General features: G+C 39.5%; 1 protein-coding gene across 6 annotated transcripts in view; it reads right to left on the bottom strand.

Annotated features, from left to right (window-relative positions):
- EPS15 (epidermal growth factor receptor pathway substrate 15) overlaps window positions 1-20,272 on the bottom strand; it is a 52,662-nt gene that overhangs the window by 28,289 nt on the left and 4,101 nt on the right. For 4 of the 6 annotated variants that reach the window (XM_065841839.2, XM_065841840.2, XM_065841841.2 and 1 more), the window contains exons 2-12: window positions 16,925-16,966; window positions 15,250-15,339; window positions 14,860-14,907; window positions 13,663-13,758; window positions 13,196-13,261; window positions 12,607-12,732; window positions 12,113-12,172; window positions 8,266-8,466; window positions 6,545-6,690; window positions 5,476-5,635; window positions 1,469-1,554 (exon numbers count right to left, since the gene is read on the bottom strand). In XM_065841839.2, coding sequence (XP_065697911.1) covers window positions 1,469-1,554; window positions 5,476-5,635; window positions 6,545-6,690; window positions 8,266-8,466; window positions 12,113-12,172; window positions 12,607-12,732; window positions 13,196-13,261; window positions 13,663-13,758; window positions 14,860-14,907; window positions 15,250-15,339; window positions 16,925-16,966 — 1,121 coding nt within the window. The remainder of the gene's footprint in view (window positions 1-1,468; window positions 1,555-5,475; window positions 5,636-6,544; window positions 6,691-8,265; window positions 8,467-12,112; window positions 12,173-12,606; window positions 12,733-13,195; window positions 13,262-13,662; window positions 13,759-14,859; window positions 14,908-15,249; window positions 15,340-16,924; window positions 16,967-20,272) is intronic. The other 2 variants (XM_071809872.1, XM_071809871.1) reach the window with 2 other exon arrangements.

Genomic DNA, 20,272 nt, shown 5'->3' with positions numbered 1-20,272 from the left:
CACAACTCACTTCGTGACTTTGAGAGTTTGCTGGTCATTCTCAACGAAACCACACAAAACTCTTACTGTGACAATTCAGGCTTAAGCCTCTGATTGTTAATCCTGTTCTAAATCAGATCCAAAATTCACCTTTCTAAAAATAATCACATATTAATAGTTGCCCATACCACATCTTCAACAATCTATTATCATTCAAATGTGTCTTAAATAATTGTTCAAGTACATTTGCCACTGAAGAAATGGAAGCAATGACTTCCAAAAGCCACGATTCCTTCGTACCCCACAGTGAGAAAACAAGACATACACAGACTGGCTTGCATTTTAGGCTGCAAGCCCACCTACTGAAAACCAACTTCAGCTAAAAATTCATGCTAGTGAACAATTTATTTCCTTCTAAGATATTAACAGCAAATACACACTGTTCTAAGTCATATTTCAGGTTAATAAATGTGAGAGTCCATAATTGGACTTAATACAACCTAAAGAATAAGAGACGAAGGCAGAACAGGGAGAAGTGAGGAGGCAGTGGGAGTAATGAGGGAGAAAAAGCAGCGAAGGGAAAAAACATTTGTGTATTTAGGAAACAGACTGTGCTTTGACAAATTGCCAAATTCAGTAATTCCTGCAAGTGACATGAATTAGAGAGGCGGATTTCATCATGACAAAGCACCCTCACTTATAACATAGTAGAATTAACTGTTCTTAACAGAATTTTCCGTAGATGTACGATAGCACAAAAAACAACAACAACAAAAAAAAATCACCAAAGAAGAATACATACTATGTCTTGAGGGTATGACAAAGACTATACAACATATATGAACTTGATTTTCATAGTCACTTGAAGTCATCCTCTTCACTACCTTAGAAATAATTAATGGAACCCAGGGGTCTGCAGACTTCAAATTTAAACAATATTCTTCAGTGCAACAGCTTATTTTATAAACAGAAGTGAGGTATGTCCATCTTTGCCACCACCAAAACCCTGGCAGAGGTCCACATACAAAATGTTATCTCCCTGCTCTCTACCCTGCATACTTGTTGATGTTTCCCATCTCACTTCCTTACCACCGCTAGACAAAAAGTCCTTAGAATTCCCTCTACAAATCAAAGACAGCTAACACCAATTTATAGCACAGTTCCAGCATCCTAAAGATCTGCTCCATTCTCATCTACCAATTAAGATGAACAAAAGGCGTATTTCCATCTCAGGATGCAGCTCTCCAAAGCATAGCCAGAAGGCATGACGGAGAGACCTTTCATCTGAGTGAGCAACGAGTGGAAGTGTTAATCAGCACTACAGACATTTACAGACACAGTAACCATTTATTTTAGCAAAGCAGACTATAACGACCTGTTTTTCTCTGATGCACAGGATTGGTTTTGTTGTTGTTGTTGTTGTTTTTTCTCAAAAAGTAAGTACCATAACTAAATCTAAAGCAACTATGACTGCTCCTCTGTTACCTACCTCTGCAGGTCTACTATTTCATTGTTCAACGTATCAAGTTCTTTAATGGCAGAAAAATCTGCTACAGAATTCAGTCCTTGAGTACTCTGAAAGATAAAAAAAATAAATACTGTTAGTTTATAGTTTAAGCTGCCCAATAATTCTGTTCACTTTTTGTGACAGCATGATATCCTCTTGTAACAACTGTTGGTAGTATTGTATTTCAAATCTTCAATCTCAAAAAACCCAACACAGTCCAGATGCTGCACTAACAGTACACAACATGCACACAATGCGTCCAGTAATTCACAGAATCACAGAACAGCTGGGGCTGAAGGGACCTCTGGAGATCACCCAGTCCAAGCCATCTGCTCACGCAGGGTCACAGAGCGGGTCGCACAGGTTCAGTCCGGGGGTTGGAATGTCTCAGAGGAGGAGACTCCGCATCTGCTCCGGGCAGCCTGGGCCAGGCTCTGGCACCCTCAGATAAAGAAGTTTCTCCCCCTTCACAGATTTTTGTCTCCTATAAACTCCTGAAGACATCTTCCACAAAGGCGCAGGACCACGTGATCGAACAACAAAAAATCTAGTTCTAAAGTGAGATTTATTTTACAATTAATGTTTAGTTGGCTTCCTATCATTCATTTAAGAATGGTTCTGTTTGTTTACTACTTTTATATTTATATTTCTTCATCTTGGTGATCCTCCTGTTGCAGAGCATAGACACTTATTTGCAATGCTTCCAGTGATATTGAGCTAGTTCAATGTCAACCTCCAGAGCACTGAATGAAACTTAAACAATACAAAGTCACAGGTAAGTTACACCCATGAGTTCCTATTTATTTAATGTCTTTCTAATAAGACAACCACTGTAATACAAATTATTTGTTTCAAAAGAGTACACATAAATGGCTAGAGAACAAATGTTGAAGACACAAATTAGCAAACACTAATTGTTCTACTGTGCCTTATCACAACATGAACATGGTTAGGAAGCCATAGTCACTGTAACTACCTTCTACAAATATATCCGTTCCTTCAAGCCTTGAATAAAGTCATCCAGGATAAACACAAAGTTCTGAGGAAATGTATATACACGTAATTAAAAAAGACAAGTGAGATCCCCCAAAAAACACAAGTCTTTAAATGCAGTTTCTCTAAAGATAAATCAAGATGCTATTGACTGTGTTTATTCAAGCTTATACTGTGTTGGGGGAATAAAAAAACGTCAACAGTGAAACTGAGCACACAGTGGCAGGGGATGTCATTCAGCAGAACTGCAGGTCATCAGTGCACATTTTACTAGAGCAAACGGCACAGACTGAGAATAAAACATCCCAAACACACAGCTATTCTAAATCTGGTCAGTGTACAGCTTCTCAAACGGGCAAAATAGCTATGACGTTCAATCCTATTCTAAAGGAACTTCACAGGAGTTTTGCAGAGCTGCTCATGGTGCTCCAATGAGAAAGTTTTCCCTTCTCCTACGAAGGGGGTAGAAGAAAAACATGGAGCTATTAGCTACAAATTCAAATTCCTTCCAGGCCTCCTCCTCTCATCAGTTAAAGAAATCCTGCACACTAATGCCAGCAATCTTGAACAAAATATAATTTAACCTTCTTTTCAGTTGTTCAGGAGAACCAGTGTGGGGGAGCAACATAAAAGCCAACATTTCTACTTTCAACACGCAAGTTAAAAAAGACAAAACTTCAAACTCGTGCTGCCATTTACTAGACCGCGATACACATGTAAATAATGCTTCCAGTTTTTAACTCAAAATAGTAATAAAAGTAAATTACTGTCAAAGTTCTTCAAATTTCCTCAAAAGAGGAAACTGCATATAAGTTTAAATTTAATGGCTGGTAATGCATGTGCAATTTGGTGACTACAAACAATCCCAGGTAAAGAAATGCGGCAACAAGTCCTATACTGCTGCTGTGTCCCATGCAAGGGATCTGCATTCAGACCTGCAAACTGACATAAAAGTTGCACACTACTACGGTAATAAACTTCTGTAAGGAAACCAAACATTAGATAACAGCAATATACATACACATGCATTCTGAACATCTGCCAAGAAGGATCACAAGGTAACTTTCCCTACTTTAGAATATAATGGATTACTGTTACTAACACTTCTGCTACTACTTCTTACTGGTCGAGTTAGAAGATGAAGCCTATGGTTTTATTTATAACAGGGGTGTCAAACTCATTTTCATGAGGGGCCACATCAGCCTTGTGGTTGCCTCCAAAGAGCCAAACGGAATTGTAGGACTCCCGAGCTCTAAAATGACACTCGGCCCTTTGAAAGCAACAGCAAGGCTGATGTGGCCCCTGGTGAAAATGAGTTTGACACCCCTGGTTTACAGTGTAAGCCACTCCACTTCCAAGAAAACCAGCAAAAAAGGCTATTTCTGTCTCCTGCACTTACTCTCTGGGTTGAATCCTTGTCCAATAATCTTGGACAAGCAGTTTTTTTCATAACAAGACAACATTTATTTTGAAAAAAGTTCAAAATGAGCTGAAGGTTCAAGCTCAGTCCAGTAAAATCAGTTCTTGGTAAGGGTTTACAGAGCTAACTAAAAGAGCTGTTACCCTCTTTCACAATATTCTTACTCTTATCGTTTATGTTAGTAATGAAAAAAAAAATATCATCACAGTGATGTCTTGCAGAGTTCTGTAAAACAACGTACACCCTCAGAACAGCAGGAACCAACACTGACCTCATCTAACGTGTTCCGATCCCTACGCTTTCTACGGTAAAATCAATAAAACCATGGGGATTAGTCCTAATGAGAACCATCAACTGTCACGTTGGGTTACTACTGTCACCACTTCCCCAGCAATTTCAACAAGGTAAAGCGTCTTCTGTTCAGTTTGAGCAGCACGTATTACCAACGGGTGACGGCCACAGAGGTCTGGGTTCAGGAAAGAACCTTGGGGTTCTTCCAGATGAACAACAATGGAGATCAGCAACAATCTGAGATCACAACATACTGTGACACTTCCGAGAAGGGCTGTGATATCTCCACAATTATGCAAGAGTCTTAGAAGGATGTGCATTATTAAACCAACAGACAGTAAATATTAGAAAAGCAAAGGTTCTCTAACCTTGAGAAAGCAGAGTTAACAAACTGACAGAATAATAAGGATGAAAAGCAGAGTGGTGCAGAATGGAAAAAATAGTCCAAACTAGAAGAGAGACATAGAAAGGAAAGCAAACATACAGAAAAGATTAGTAGAGTTGCAAATAAAGCAATTACTTTTTAAAAGCAGAATGTAAATGAAATACCAGTTACAGAAACTCAAAAGTACTGCCAAATTTTGAGTTTCGTTTTTTCAGGTGTGACTTTTTCATTCTGTTTAAGAAAGTTGTAGAATTAAGTCAATGTGTTGCACAACCAAGAAAAGGTAACTCACATCAGACTTTGCCATGCGTAAAACAAGCAAGACCTTGTGGTGACCTCTACCATTCCGATAAACACAACTTGAACTGCTGGGGTATCGTCTATGGCTGCATTAGGATGGATGGCAACCAACAAACTATAAAGACATTTAAACTATCTGTGAAGTATAAAATGGAGGCCCAATTACTGTTAAAACTTTACATACATCATTCTAAACTTTATTTACTTCTCATTGTTTCCAGGTTTCTTAAAAAAAAAAAAAGACATAAAAAGGGTAATTGCAAACATGTTATGAGAAAAACATAGAACTTGTGCATACTATTTCAAATGCAAACTAAAATTTCTTTAGACAGGTAATAGGAAAAACTTATTTCAAAATAAGAAAATAATGCTTTCTCAACATAACATCTCTGCTTGGTTGGCATGTGCAATAAATGACAGCTTCATTTTGAAACATGAATGGAAGAGTGCTTTATCAATTCTTTGCACTTAAGACTTGTTTTCTTACGGATATTGCAATAAATTTAAGGTATGCCAGTACTTGTGGTGCTTCTTGCGTAGCCTTTGAAACGAACATTCTTTCTTTGAGATTTATACCAAAAATGCCAAATCCATCCTTACCTTCTGTAACCCAACACCCCTCTCTGAAGGTGGAATCATCTCTGGAGTGAGTGCCTGAGGTGGATCAATGCCCTTCGTTAACTTCTGATTAATTAAATAGAAAGCCAAAGCAAATTGTTCTTTTGAAAGCTTTCCACAGTCCTTCGTGTCACAGAGAGCCCTGTACAGAGATGCACATTAAATAAATCAAATCCTCACTTCTGCAAGTATAGCCCTGTTTATTGTACTTCCTGTCATTTAAAAAGGGGAAGACTGCTAGTGTGTATCTCCTTTTCTAAAAGAACATAATGTAGAAATAAGGCACGGTAATAAATAGGCAGCATTACTCAAACATCCACAACCACCTTCCCTTGGCATGCTAAGGCCCACAGCTTGGTTACAGTAAGTTCCGACCTGGTGCAAGGCAGAATCAAGGCCGTGAGCCACTAAGACCACCTGAGTATCTGCAAGTGAAGCTCCTTTTAAAATGAAGAACTTTTCACAGCTAACACAAGTTTACATAATTTTCCTAAATTTCCCTAAATTAAGAGGTTAACCATACTTTCTTATAAAAAAGAAGTTTTTCCCACTAGAGTGCCCTGGAATATCTTCCAGTAGGAAAGAATTAAAAAAAAAAAAGAACACAGCAAGTGTCACTACCACCTGCAATGAAAGACAAGTTGCAGAAATAAATGGGCCGTAAGTCTCGCATGCTAAGAATTTTATACATTTATACATGAAAATATATTTTATTTTCATTACCAGTATAGGGATAGTCTCTGTGTTAATGTAGCACAGCAACACTATGATGTCTTAAGTACAGGCATTTAGCTGCAGTGCAGCATTTGTTTGTAATGATCTGTGTTTGGGTGCCTTACTTCTTCCCTTAGGAGATGACACATAGCATAAACCTGTTTTCTCCCCATTTCTGTCCAAAAGTAGAAGCAAATAAGTTACCACTGCTTATACAGTGACCATGCTATTATATATAAAAAACAACTTTCACTTTCCAGAAATGTCAATACAGGAACGAACAAGAACCATGCCATGCGCTGAACAGCTGTCATGGAAAAAAAAACAACAAACCTACCAGATATGTGCAAGAAGAGCAGAAGGCAGTCCTGTCTTCAAGAATAGTTCTCTGGCTTCCACACCTGACACAAATCCATCCATGTCCTTGTCAGTTTTCACAAAGATCTCATCATACTTAATTTTGTCTGCAGGCAATACAACCCACTGAAGGGGGTGGGGGTGGAAGGGAGAAAGGAAAAAACAAAAACAAAAAACAACAAAACAAAAAACCACAACACTAAGATATAGGCCCTTCTGTTTTCCAATAGTTACTTTCACAGTTACACAATTCAAGGGCTACAGCACAGATTTAAGATGTGATATAGGTGCCCGGTTCATGAACCAGTTTTATCCTCCAAAACAGAGATGCAGAGAGAGCCACAAGCCACTGCAAAAGCAGAAACAAAGTCTTTCCGCCAGTGAAGCTCCAAGGCTGGCTGACACTGCTCTGCCTCTTTGCTTTTGTATTCAAAGTGTTCCCTGGAGCTGAGGTCTCCTCCCAGCGTGGGGTTGGACCCTCCTCCCTGTGCTCAGGCACTGTTCTCCTTACTGTCTGGCTCCATCAGTTCTGTTCCTCTTTACACAGCTGGAGAGCTTCAGCTGGAGGGACTGAAGAACTGCTCAAGCCCAGATTGTTGATAGTCAGCACCTTCTGAGTTGTAGAATTTATCTCCCATCAAGGTTAAGACACGAATTAAAGCTACTACTCTTACTTCAACAATTTTTCCAAACACTAAGCTACTATAAAGATGATTTCTTTTTGAGTGAAAGTACCTTCAGGAGCAAGCTTGTGGATGTTAATTAATTTCAGCGTACAAAGACACTTAGATGAATCCCAAACAGTGCCGTACACAAAGCATACACTGAAACGCTTATCCAGAACGGCTTTGCTTCCTGATACACAGCCAGACTCACCACGTTGAAAACTTTGGCATCTACAGAATTAGGATGCCAGTTTCTGATTACTCAAATATGGATATCCAAACATCCAAGCAGTATCTTACACAGTAAGTACTACGGTTCTTACCACAGATTCTCTTTTCAGGTTTTTTTCTTTGAACAGAGCAACTAAGTTAGAATCTACTCGGAAAGACATCTTCCCAAATGCAGCATTCCAAAATGACCGGGATTAAATAAGATGCTTGGAGGAGTGGAAGGCATCAAGTTCCCTAATAATAACAACATTTTAAAAAACCTACCAAATCTCATGTGTTTAGATAAACATGCCAGACCTTTTATCTTCATTACCCATTGCTTGCATTTATCTACTCCATTTTCATTTGTCTTCTTCAAATTACAGGCATGCACATGCACACAGCTGCACACACGTGTCTGCTAAAATTTGTTTTAAAGACTTGTCTGCATTCAAGTCAGTCCTCAGCCAGAAGACTTACAGTCTGCAGAAGTGTACCTAGTCTGTATTTTTAAACTGGTTTCTTAAAATTCTGACCTTTGGGTTGAGTTTGAGGCCTTGAAATAACTTATTTTAGAAATATCGTCAAAATCTTTACTAAATAGTATTATTTTATCCAACTGTTTATATCTGAAGACATCTACAAAAAGCAGAAAATTCTGTACCTCTGCACCTAGTCTTCCCATCAGTCTCCTCTAATTCATCAACCAATAAATATGGCAAAACAGGAACTAAAATCCTGCGCCAAGGCTCTTCATACAGGCAACATCCAAAGAGCAGGACTGAAACCAGAAATCTTCTAACCCCAAGTAAGTGCAGAACTATACCTGTGTTAAGGGTGTTTTGGCAGCTAAAATGCCCAGAGGTGGCAAGGACTGATGAGACTCTTTGGTAGTTGCTGCAGATGGAATTAATGGCACCGCTCCGGGAACACTAAGAGGCTTCCTCTTGGATGGTGGCACCAAAGCTGCAGGCAGGGACATTGGCACTGGTTCCTTCTCCAAAGCACAGTACACCAAAAACATGGCCTGAACAAGAAAACAAGGTGTGTGGATGCAAATACAAGAAATAAGTATATATATCTAAATTAAATCATTTGTTAAGAAATAACTTTCTCGCATTTTTTCATTACGCTTCTCCTTTACAGGCCCCCTCACCTGAATTGCAGCTCGTTGCCTTCTGACCTGTCTTTATCATTCTGCTTTTGAGGTTCGGCGCTTAGCAAATGAACTTCGGTATCTTTTAGAACATTAAAAAGACTCTCCTAAATATTACCAAGCTTGTACCACCACTTGTGGAATTTTATTTGGGGGAACACTTTAAACATTTTATTTTATTGTATTCACTGTTTTTGCAGGAGTCACCCCACTTAGTGACTATTCTTTTGTTGTGGTTGTATGTTTTAGTAATTCTATGACTGTTATTCAAGACACAGAACTTTACACATTATCAGTTTATCTCCACCATTTGCCTAGAGCACACCGATCCTCTGATCTCTGAAGAATTGCAACCTTGGATTTCAGCAGGGCAAACTTTGGCCTTTTCAGGCAATTGCTAAGGGAAATCCCATGGGCAAGGCTGCTTGAAGGCAAAGGGGCCCAAGACAGTTGGTCCGTGTTCAGGAACTGTTTCTACGGGGCACAAGATCAGAGCATCCCAACACACAGGAAGTCAAGGAAGGGAGCCAGGAGACCTGTGTGGTTAAACAGGGAGCTGCTGGGTATGCTCAAGTGGAAGAGGAGAGTTTACAGATCATGGAAGGAGGGGCTGGCCACTTGGGGGAATATCAGGCTGTTGTCAGAGGGTGTAGGGAGGCAGCTAGGAAAGCTAAGGCCTCCTTAGAATTACACCTGGCAAGAGGAGTCAAGGACATCAGGAAGAGCTTTTTCAAATACGTAGCAGATAAAACTAACACCAGAAGCAATGCAGGCCCACTGATGAACGAGGTGGGTGCCCTGGTGACAGAAGATACAGAGAAGGCAGAGTTACTGAACGCCTTCTTTGTCTCTGTCTACTCTGCCGGAGGTTGCCCTGAGGAGCCCCGTACCGCTGAGGCCCCAGAGGAGCACAGGACAATGGAGGAGTTTGCCTGGGTTGATGAGGACTGGGTTATGGAGCAGCTGGGCAATCTGGACATCCATAAATCCATGGGACCAGATGGGATGCACCCGCGGGTGCTGAGGGAGCTGGCTGAGGTCATTGCTGGACTGCTCTCCATCATCTTTGCCAAGTCTTCAGAAACGGGGGAGGTGCCTGAGAACTGGAGGAAAGCAAACGTCACTCCAGTCTTCAAAAAGGGCAAGGAGGAGGACCCGGGTAACTCTAGACCGGTCAGCCCCACCTCCATCCATGGGAAGCTGATGGAATGGCTTCTCCTTGGTGCCATCTCAAGGCATATTAGGGATAAGAGGGTCATTAGGGGCAGTCAACATGGCTTCATCAAAGGGAAGTCGTGCTTGACCAACCTCATTGACTTTTATGAGGACGTAAGAAGATGGATGGATGATGGCAGAGCAGTGGACATGGTCTGCCTGGAGTAAGGCATTTGACACAGTCTCCCACAGCACCCTCACAGCTAAACTGAGGGAGTGTGGTCTGGATGAATGGGTAGTGAGGTGGAGTGCGAACTGGCTGAAGAGAAGAAGCCAGAGAGTTGTGGTCAATGGGGCAGAGTCCAGTTGAGGCCTGGATCCAGTGCAGTGCCTCAGGGGTCAGTACTGTGGCCGGTATTATTCAATATATTCATCAATGATTTGGATGAGGGAATAGAGTGACTGTCAGAAAGTTTGCTGATGACACCAAGCTGGGAGGAGTGGTGACACTGGAAGCTGTGCTGCCATCAGAGACCTGGACAGGCTGAGAGTTGGGCAGGGAAAAATTTAATGAAATAGAACAAGGGCAAGTGTAGAGTCTGGAATCTGGGCAGGAACAACCCCAGGTTCCAGTATAAGTTGGGGAATGAGCTATTAGAGAGCAGTGTAGGGGAAAGGGACCTGGGGGTACTGGAGGACAGCAGGGTGACCATGAGCCAGCACTGGGCCCTTGTGGCCAGGAAGCCAATGGTACCTGGGGTGGGTTAGAAGGGGGTGGTCAGTAGGTCAGAGAGGTTCTCCTGCCCCTCTACTCTGCCCTGGGGAGACCACACCTGGAATATTGTGTCCAGTTCTGGGCTCCTCAGTCCAAGAAGGACAGGGGACTGCTGGAGAGAGTCCAGCGCAGGGCAACAAAGATGTGAAGGGAGTGGAGCATCTCCCGTGTGAGGAAAGGCTGAGGGAGCTGGGGCTCTGGAGCTGGAGAAGAGGAGACTGAGGGGTGACCTCATTCATGTTTACAGATATATAAAGGGTGAGTGTCAGGAGGATGGAGCCAGGCTCTTCTCGGTGACAACCAGTGACAGGACAAGGGGCAATGGGTACAAACTGGAACACAGGAGGTTCCACTTAAATTTGAGAAGAAACTTCTTCATGGTGAGGGTGGCAGAGCCTGGCCCAGGCTGCCCAGGGGGGTTGTGGAGTCTCCTTCTCTGCAGACATTCAAACCCGCCTGGACACCTTCTGTGGAACCTCAGCTGGGTGTTCCTGCTCCATGGGGGGATTGCACTGGATGAGCTTTACAGGGCCCTTCAACCCCTGACATTCTGGGATTCTGTGAATTACAGCATAAACACACAAAATCAAGTATTGTAACAGTTAATTATTAATACTAGTCTTAAAGGAATCAGTTTTCAGAAGAAACTGAAGCATATAGGTGCCTCAAAATGACTAGAAAAATATTCAAGAAAGCAATTAATACACTTTTATCCTTTCTCCAAAATATATTTGACAGGAGAAACGATAAATTCATCATATTTACATTACCAAAAAACAAGAGCAAGGTTTTGACACTGTCCGTAACATCTATTCTGACAATTACACCAGTATTAACTTTTTAAAATTTTTACTCTGAAAGAATGAGCAGCAGGTTTTCTTGTATCAATTAAAGGCTGGCTGAGGACAGAAAGCTCACATTACTTTTTTCAAGATTCTTGCACTGCAGAACTGCAGTTATCTGTCAGCTTTTCCAGACCTTTAATCTTTGGTGTATCTCTGCATAAAATGACACCCTCTCCTCTCAGACGGAATTATAATTCCTTCCTCTTCAATTCACTCACATGCAAAAACAAGCTGAAAATTTGGAGAATAAGTTGATGCATGGTTACTGTCACATTCAAGACTTAGAGAATCTTCAAAAGCAAGACACGCCATCTCTAGAGGGAAGTGAAACTTATTCGCCGCTTCTTACATTATTTCAGCAGCCCTGGCATTAGGTGTTAAAATTCTAATTTGCCATGAACTTTTGAATAATTGATACATAATTTTCCTCAAAGTTATCTTGAAGCATTCAAGTCCTAGAAACACTGAAGGTTAAGGTGAAACTTGGTGAAATCACTCGGTCTCTCACGGGACAGCAGATCACAGGTGTAAGTTTTAATGGTTCATTCAGCCCACAAAGACAGTTACTGTTGTGCAGTTAGAGACATTCAATAAACTGACAGAAATACTAGCTAGTACTAAAACTTGATCAATGTCTTTGAATAAAGGCAATAAGTGAACCACACAAACAGTCAGTTTTATGCATCTATTTTAAACCTCTGCCATGAGGCTTTCAGAACACCGGGAGGCAGAAAGTACTTACAACAGCAAATTCATCTCGATCCAGCATTCCATCACGGTCAATATCACTCAATTCCCACACCTACCAAGAAAAAGCAGAATATAGGGATGTTCACCTAATCTGTAGCAGTTTCCTACTGAAATCTCATTAAAATGAATGTGAGAACAGCTTCCCTCCACCATATCCTAAGTTCTGTTACCATTAACAGCATTAGTTTTCAGTGAGCACCATACATTCACATAAACCATGCAAAAGAAGAGAGCTGGAGACAGAACGCACTAACAGCACCTTGCCCTGAACCAAGTGTGAAAGAGTAACTGATAAACTGTGGTAAGAGCCAACCTATCCATTTTTAACTTCCAATTTTTTTACTTGTTATACATGTGGCCACCCCATAAGCTAGTGTTCAATAGTTGGGCTTATTACTACAAGTCTTCCACATGAAAACAAGATATTGCTGAGTGTAGCACAGCTATTATTTGTGAATTAACAATTAAGTAGAAAGATATGCTTACTCGCCCTAAGATGTCCACTGGCAGTTTGGAGTTAAGAAGTACAGGTTTCACCTTATCGCCTGACAACAGTCCATTCACAGGATTTAAGCTGTCAAAAATAGCATCATACTTGGCCTTGTCTTCCAGCTGCAGGGGCAGAAGAACAATATTACTTATGGAAACAGTCACGCTTATAGGCTAAGATACAGTCACACTCATAGGCTAGGAAATAGTGGTTCTTTAAAAAGTATTAATTTTTTTAAGTTACAGTTGGAAACACACAGATGACAGTTCCTGATGTTTAAAAGAAAATACAAAAAAGATATTCTTTCTAAGTCAGCTGTAGAATCATCCAAAACCCAGGGAGATTTATTCTTCAATTATTTTCATGGCTTCAGGTAACTATTAATAACAAATCAGATTTCTAAACACAAAGATGTCCCAAGGGACAAGTGTTTTTATCAAATTAGGTCTACCAGCCCAATTACAAATTTGACATGAACGGTAATTTATCGTAACTCATAAACTATAGCTACGTGTAGTATCATATTTTTCTCAAACACACTTATGTTTTCTTGCCAAGCACATCATAGCCTGCTCTTTAGTTTACCTTAACAGCCCATGGTACATCACTTGATGCTGTTCCACTGAGTAGCAAAGGACTACTAGTATCAGTCTAAAGAAAAACACAGGAAAAACATCCACATTAAAAAAGAAATGGTTCTGACCTTGCAAAACCACTCCCTTATTTAAGAGGCAGCTCCTTCTCAAAGCCAGAACTGTATTTTTTTCACTTCTACCTTAGTTAAGGATACCAAAATTTGCAGTAAGAAAATTTAAATGCGTTTTCCATTAAGGACAATACTAATAGAACAAATACCACACATATATTTAAATTGTACACGTAGTGCCTTATTCTTCCTTCACATAGCTCAATTTTCCCCTATTGTAGGGCGATATTGCCCTCCAACATCGCTTTCGGAGGCATTTGGTATTTATATAAAACCTTCCTAATTGTTCACTTAAAAGCGGTTCTTATTAATGAGTTGATATGCTCAATTAAAAAAGAAATCTTACAAATCTTGGTGGAGGAACAGGCAAATTAAGACTACTCAGGGAAACGTCCAATCCATTCTGTGCACATGCCACAAGTCGTAAAGCCACAAAAAATTCCTACAGGAAAAATAAAATTTAAAAGGATTTATTATACAAAAATACTCAAATTTCAGAAGAATTATGAGCTTTTCTAGTATTGCTATATATACAAAGGGTTGCAAATAGCTTCAAAGGGAGTCACAAAGTGACACAAAGCTGCAGTCAGAAACTGCTCATTTCCTTCAGAGGGGCAAAGTTTGTAATCAGCAGCTCCAAGCATTTAGTAGCTTCCTAGCTGGTGTAGCCAGTTCTCAGCACTCGGTTCTTCTACGGCAGAGCAGTCACATTTTAAAGTAGCAATTACAGCCATTTATCTTGGAGGAACTGAATTGTTCCCAAAGGTGGCAGGTGATGGCAAGAGAGGAAAGAAAGGTACATACATGAGAAAAAGGAACCAAAAGAAGGGGTCTGAAAACAAAAAATTGTTTGGTAGATGAGACAATCTCCTCCTTTTCCTACACAGGTGAAGCAGTGAGCTCTCCGCAGGCTGCTGTTGAAGTAACTACACTTCAAACCAAACAAGAACGCACATCAGAGCTTTTCAGCAGCATCACTGCCACACAAGCCTGACTGTTGGACTGCTCATTGCTGCAACTTCGGAAGAACAACTCCAGAGTGAACGTACTAACGTGAAACCCACCAAAATCAGATAACAATTTTGAAGATTTTACTAGAATTTTAATTTCTGCATTAAGTTTCCTCCAAGATTAAGAGGAAAAGTCACCTTTGTAGTAAATACAGTAACCCCTCTGAAGGAAATGAGCAGTTTCTGACTGCAGCTTTGTGTCACTTTGTGACTCCCTTTGAAGCTATTTGCAACCCTTTGTATATATAGCAATACTAGAAAAACCCCTAAGTTACTTCTCAGAGTATTGTATTGGACAGCTAGAGAGGAGCCCATTTTACGACTTAAAGAAAAACTTTGAGGTAGTTGAAGGCTGCTCAATTTATTGTAGCTTACACTGACATGGAAAGTACACACCCAGTTCCAACTACAAAAATCTGAAAAAAAAAAAGCAGCTAGAAAACTACTTTCCTGAACCAGAAATCTTATTTTTTATCTTATTTCAACCTTGCTAATGGTTAAAGTAATCTCATACATCATATAAATAATCATACCTGTTTGTTCAGGATACCTTTGCCATCAGTGTCAGCTAAGTCCCAAATCTAAAACAGAAAAAATCCAGACACAAAGTGTTCTACACCACTGAGAGGCAGCTGGCAAGTTGCCACTCTATTTAATAACACATTCTTTAATTAAAGTTCAGGTCTTAACTTTCCTGATAGCACTTATTTGTCACAACAAATTTAAATACTGTCGCAATTTCCACTATGTGCTACAGACATAGTAAAACAAGCAAGGATACTGGAGTTGGGAACTATTGGATAGCACAACTGAAAACACATTAGGGAAGATCATGTATCCTGTAGTACCACTAAGTGCTCTAATTTACACTGGATACTAACTGAAGCAAGAGACAGGCTAATTAAATAATTGTCATTAAATACCTTTCCAAGTACCAAATCTGTCAATCCAGACTTTTTCAAGAACACAGCTGCATCAGAAGCTAACACTCTTCCGGCATTAGTAGCGTCAACCTGGGAGGAGGAAAAAACCTCACATGACAATCTAGCTTTTGAATCGATGCGATCTCTTCAACACAGGCTCTCAAAGAACTGGCAAACAAGAATACTCGAGTTAACACAGTCACTTCAAGAACAATTTTCAGACTCTTTAAAAAAAAAAACTCCCTTTCTTTAAAAATAATGTTACATTAAAAGACATTTTGAACCAGCTGCTCTTGATTTCATAGCAGGCTTTGGAGGTTGATATACTGAAGTAACACTGCCAAATTTCAGAAATATTATGCGTATACCTCTAAGCATCTTCACATTGTGATTTGTTTTACAGCGCTCCAGAAAAACACACCATTATCTTCATCTATCAGTATGCAACTGAGACACGGAGAAAATAAGAATTTTGCCCAGATGACCCAGGTTGGGGCAGAAGCAAGGAAGGTAACCCAGGTCTCCCAAGTCACAAGCTTATTCTTACAGGTATCAGTGAAAATTTAGGTTAATTCCACTTCAAAACTGAGGAAAACACATTAATACATAGGCAAACCATCAAATGTCCACTATTGTATATTTCTAACTATCAATTACGCTTGGATTTCAAGTTCTCCAGTAGAAAGTTTCAAGGACAGACAAAGGCCCAAGAATTTCTCAAGTTCTGCAGTAGATGGGGAAGCTTGTTCACACTAGGCCACCATCTCAACCTATCTAATTAGCCCTTTGTAATCACCAGATTTTCTTCTTGATTTGCAAGGACAGAGAAATCCTTATGGGGGACAAACCACCCTTCTTTTTTTTTTTCCCAAGGGGTCATCAATTACTCCTGAGTTCTTCCTATTAAAAATATAATCTATTTTAATTGTTTTATACAGTCATCCCATTAGTATACATTTCCTTAAAAGCTTTCATATTATCCATGTTTGTAAAATAATGTACATTATGTACATGATACAAAATATTGCTATTGCAGAGTAGCTAACCCAGCAATTTTTTTTAAAAGCTGTATTTACAGCAATTAATACACCTTACTCTTGCTGGACCTGAATATAAAAGACAGGGGACAAATAAAATGTATATTATTAGAATTTATTTTATATATATAATATTTTATTTTTACATTATAAAGTAAAAAGAGTGGTATCCGCTGAGTGAAGCCGCAAGAACTCCATGCATTCTTCTGGTATTCTGTGACCTTTCATCCAAATTTCAGTCCTTACAGCATCCTGCAAGAACTTCTGGGGATACTCCCAGAGAGATACAAGTCTTACAGAAGGTTAACTGGACTACAAACACAAGAAATTCAGTTTCACTTGTAAAAAGAAATCAAGAACATATTAACACAGTATTTTGCAAGAATTTACTCCATTCCAGCCCGTTATAACTGTAAAGTTATAGATGTCACACATACCTGGCAGTTCACGAGCAAATTAGTAAGTCACCTTGCAACCACTGTGAAATTTATACTCGCATAGCTCAGACCTAAGTGTAATTTACTATAATAATGTATGTTAAAGTAGAACTATTTTCCTTGAACTTTGTTTACACATTGTTGGCCATGCTGAAGTCCACAGCAAAATAATGTTTGTTCTCTCAACAAGAACACACATACCTGCCGATAGAATTTTTCATACACAGGATTTGCACTTGAGAGCTGTAAAGGAGAGAGAGAGATAAAATTAACCTGAAAGATCTATATTTCAATTCACCTCTCCCTGGATAAAGATATAAAATACTTTTTACTGGTCTTCAAAGAAGCAGTAAGCATGTATAGAATTCTATTAATCCTGTAAAATGATTAGGACTATAACAGCTCCTCATGCTGTAGCTTTTAGAAGATTAACTTGATGTTTTGAAGTCAGGGATACTAACCACTATCAGATTACTGTCAGACAGGTCACCAGCATGAAACAAGAATTCTTAAGCAAGATCATTTACCGGCAGAAGAAGATACCTGAAACGATACAGGCTAGGAAGTGTTCTCTAATGACTACAATTCAAGATAATTTTATTTCATTCTCCACTGCATCATTTTTTATAATTCAGCATCATATGCAACTAGTATGTAAATTTTTCAGATATCCAATTAACTCCTGGATTCACAACTAAATCCATAGCAATGGTATCAAATTAAGAGAGACTACTGTTTTAACTAAGATTTTTGAAACCTGACTCCTTGCCAGATAACTTTGTCTTAACTCCACTGCCATCTACCAGACATTCACTGCTCACCTAAACTTGGGTGGACAAGATAAAACAGCTTCTTGTCAAAGGCCCTATCTTTATGAATTTCTTTTTAAACTGTTTTTAGAAACTCCAAAAAAGCCCAAGGCCCAGAACCACATAAAACATAATATTTTGGCCTATACCAAACATCCTTGCCCAAGAGATTCCCACGGAACGTCTTGCTACAGTTACCTCTCTTCCGCGATGTAAAAACAGGCTCAAAATTAGGTCCTGTTTTCATGAAGTGCTTGTTTCCTAAACCCAAGACTGGGTGCATTTATGCAGAGGACAACCCTAGTATTATGGTAGTGTGTCGCCCTCACAAACCCAGCTGGAACAACTGTGCATAATACAAGTCAATTACACAGTACATACTAAAACCAACCCCAAACCACGTAACTTGGAAAATCATCCAAAAATAGAATTCTGCCCCTTAAGAGGAATATTGTCTTATAACCCAGGACTTACAGACCTTTGTACAAACTAAATCCAACAAGGTAGCTTCTTCGGCTTTAAAATTCAGAAGTTTGCATTGAAATATAGAAACCAACAGTATTTTAGATGTTGACATTCATATAGTTGTAGAAAACACTTTACTACAGCACTTACAAATGGTGACAGCTTAAATAAAACCACATACATTTTCCTATAGCAACAGCTAATACAGTTGCTCTTCTGGCTAAGCACTTAGATGTTCACAGGTGCTGATTATCAAAGAGTATTATGAGGAGAACTTTGGTAGAAATCAGGTGTTTAGTGTGATCCTGTTCAACTATGGAAAACGTGCAGCATCACCAGAACATCCTGAGAGATAAGTTATAGAGAACAGCTAGAAATAACAGAACTTTCACTCAGACCTTGACATCTGCTTAATCAGCAAGTTTAGGTTGGATATTAGGAAAAATTTCTTCATGGAAAGGGCTGTGGGGCATTGGAACAGGCTGCCCGGGGCAGCGGTGGAGACACCGTCCCTGGAGGGGTTTCAAAGACGTATGGATGAGGTTTTTAGGGACATGGTTTAGAGGTGGACTTGGCGGTGTTGGGTTAACAGTTGGACTCAATGATCTTAAAGGTCTTTTCCAACCAAAATGATACTAAGATTTTAAGAGACACTTAAAGAAACATTGCTCCAGAGACACTAAATTTCTTCTAAGAGCTACACAGCACCTGCAATTCTCTAGTTGGTTTGGCCTTTTATTTTGGAGGGGTGGGGGCTGGTGAGCTTTTGTTTATTTATTGTAGGGTGGGTGAGAAATACCTCTCACACAGCCAGACATTAAAAATTAGACATGCTGGAAAACCATCATTAGTATTCACTGCAACACCTCCATTTATATAGTTTAACCTTGCTCTGACATTGCTCTGGTACCCAAAGACTTCTATGATTTCAGCCATCCACTAAGCAGGCACTTACACATCCCTTAAAATGGTCTGATGAAATACATGCATGTTTTGCCAGACCTCTGACTACGATAATGTCAACATAACCAACAATACTTTCAACCACTATACTGTATTTTCTTAACGAAACCTCCTCAAATGCTGCACGTACCAACTCAGATATGCTTTGAGTAACAATCTAGAGGGGTAGTTCTCCTAAACATTCGAGTATTTTGCCAAGTACTACTACATTATAAAGTAAAAATATAGGCACAGCATCAAATTAAAGGTATGAGCAGAAAACGAGAACAGAGCCGGCCAGTGTATACACTACAAGTATTAACTCTCATGCATCATCCCTCTTGCCCAATAGCACCCTTTGTTCTGCTAAATGTTTCATTATTACAGCCAAACCGATCATTGTCGCTCCTGGACAGGAAATATTGTGTTGAAGTCCTGCAATGAAAACACTGAGTGCAAAACAATCTTTCCATTCAGTACTTAGAGTACAAGCCAGTAATTTTTATTTGTTTCATTAGTGCCTCCAATATTCATTTTAACATCAGTATCACTGCAGTAACTGGAATTTCCTGTGACGTCAAATAGAATAATAATAGTAAAAAAGTTTCCCAGGCTATTTTACTAGTAACAGACTTGTTTTTCGTTCAAAGTGTGCCTCACAACAGGTACAAATATAGTCTTGGATATTCTTTTGGGATAAGAAGAAAAATATCTCTTGATATTTTTCAGTGTTTCACTGTAGAATTTACCTGGCAAAGTTGTTTTTAAGGGATTTGTAACAACCAATTGCAAAGAGTAAACTCAACTTGTTTTCAATTCAAAAAGGAGGGAGGGAGAAAAGGTCAGATTCCACAGCATACAAACCCAGAAACACATTATTACGATTCAATTTAAAAGTTTATAACTTCATAAGAGTAATGTCTGTTCCAGTAATAACAACCCTTGTTACAAATCTATGAACTTTAGAATACTAACCTAGGAAATAAAAAACACCTTCAGGGACACCTGCCCTTTTGATCTTCTGCTGTCAATCAAGCCTTTACATCCCCATGTTTACATCCCTCTGGCACATTCCTCTTTAGCTGTAATAATACTACCAGTCTCTCCACCCCATCCATCGTCAACCTTCCTTCACACAAAAAAATTAAAAAACAAACACGTAAAAAGCTGTCCATTGAGAAAAAACAACTTTCCCCTCCAACCCAAGTGAAATAAAAAGGGAGAAACAAGCTATTCTAGCTTGATTAAAATCCAAAATGTTTATCCTACCATGATGCAAACTCTAGGGTTCATTTAAGAGTTTCCAGGCCAAATGACAAAAATTTGGTCATAA

This window comes from Patagioenas fasciata, chromosome 6 (genome assembly GCF_037038585.1).
Source record: "Patagioenas fasciata isolate bPatFas1 chromosome 6, bPatFas1.hap1, whole genome shotgun sequence".
NCBI lineage: Eukaryota > Metazoa > Chordata > Aves > Columbiformes > Columbidae > Patagioenas > Patagioenas fasciata.
The sequence above is the reverse complement of the archived record's forward strand: the minus strand, read 5'-3'. Positions and strand labels throughout refer to the sequence as shown.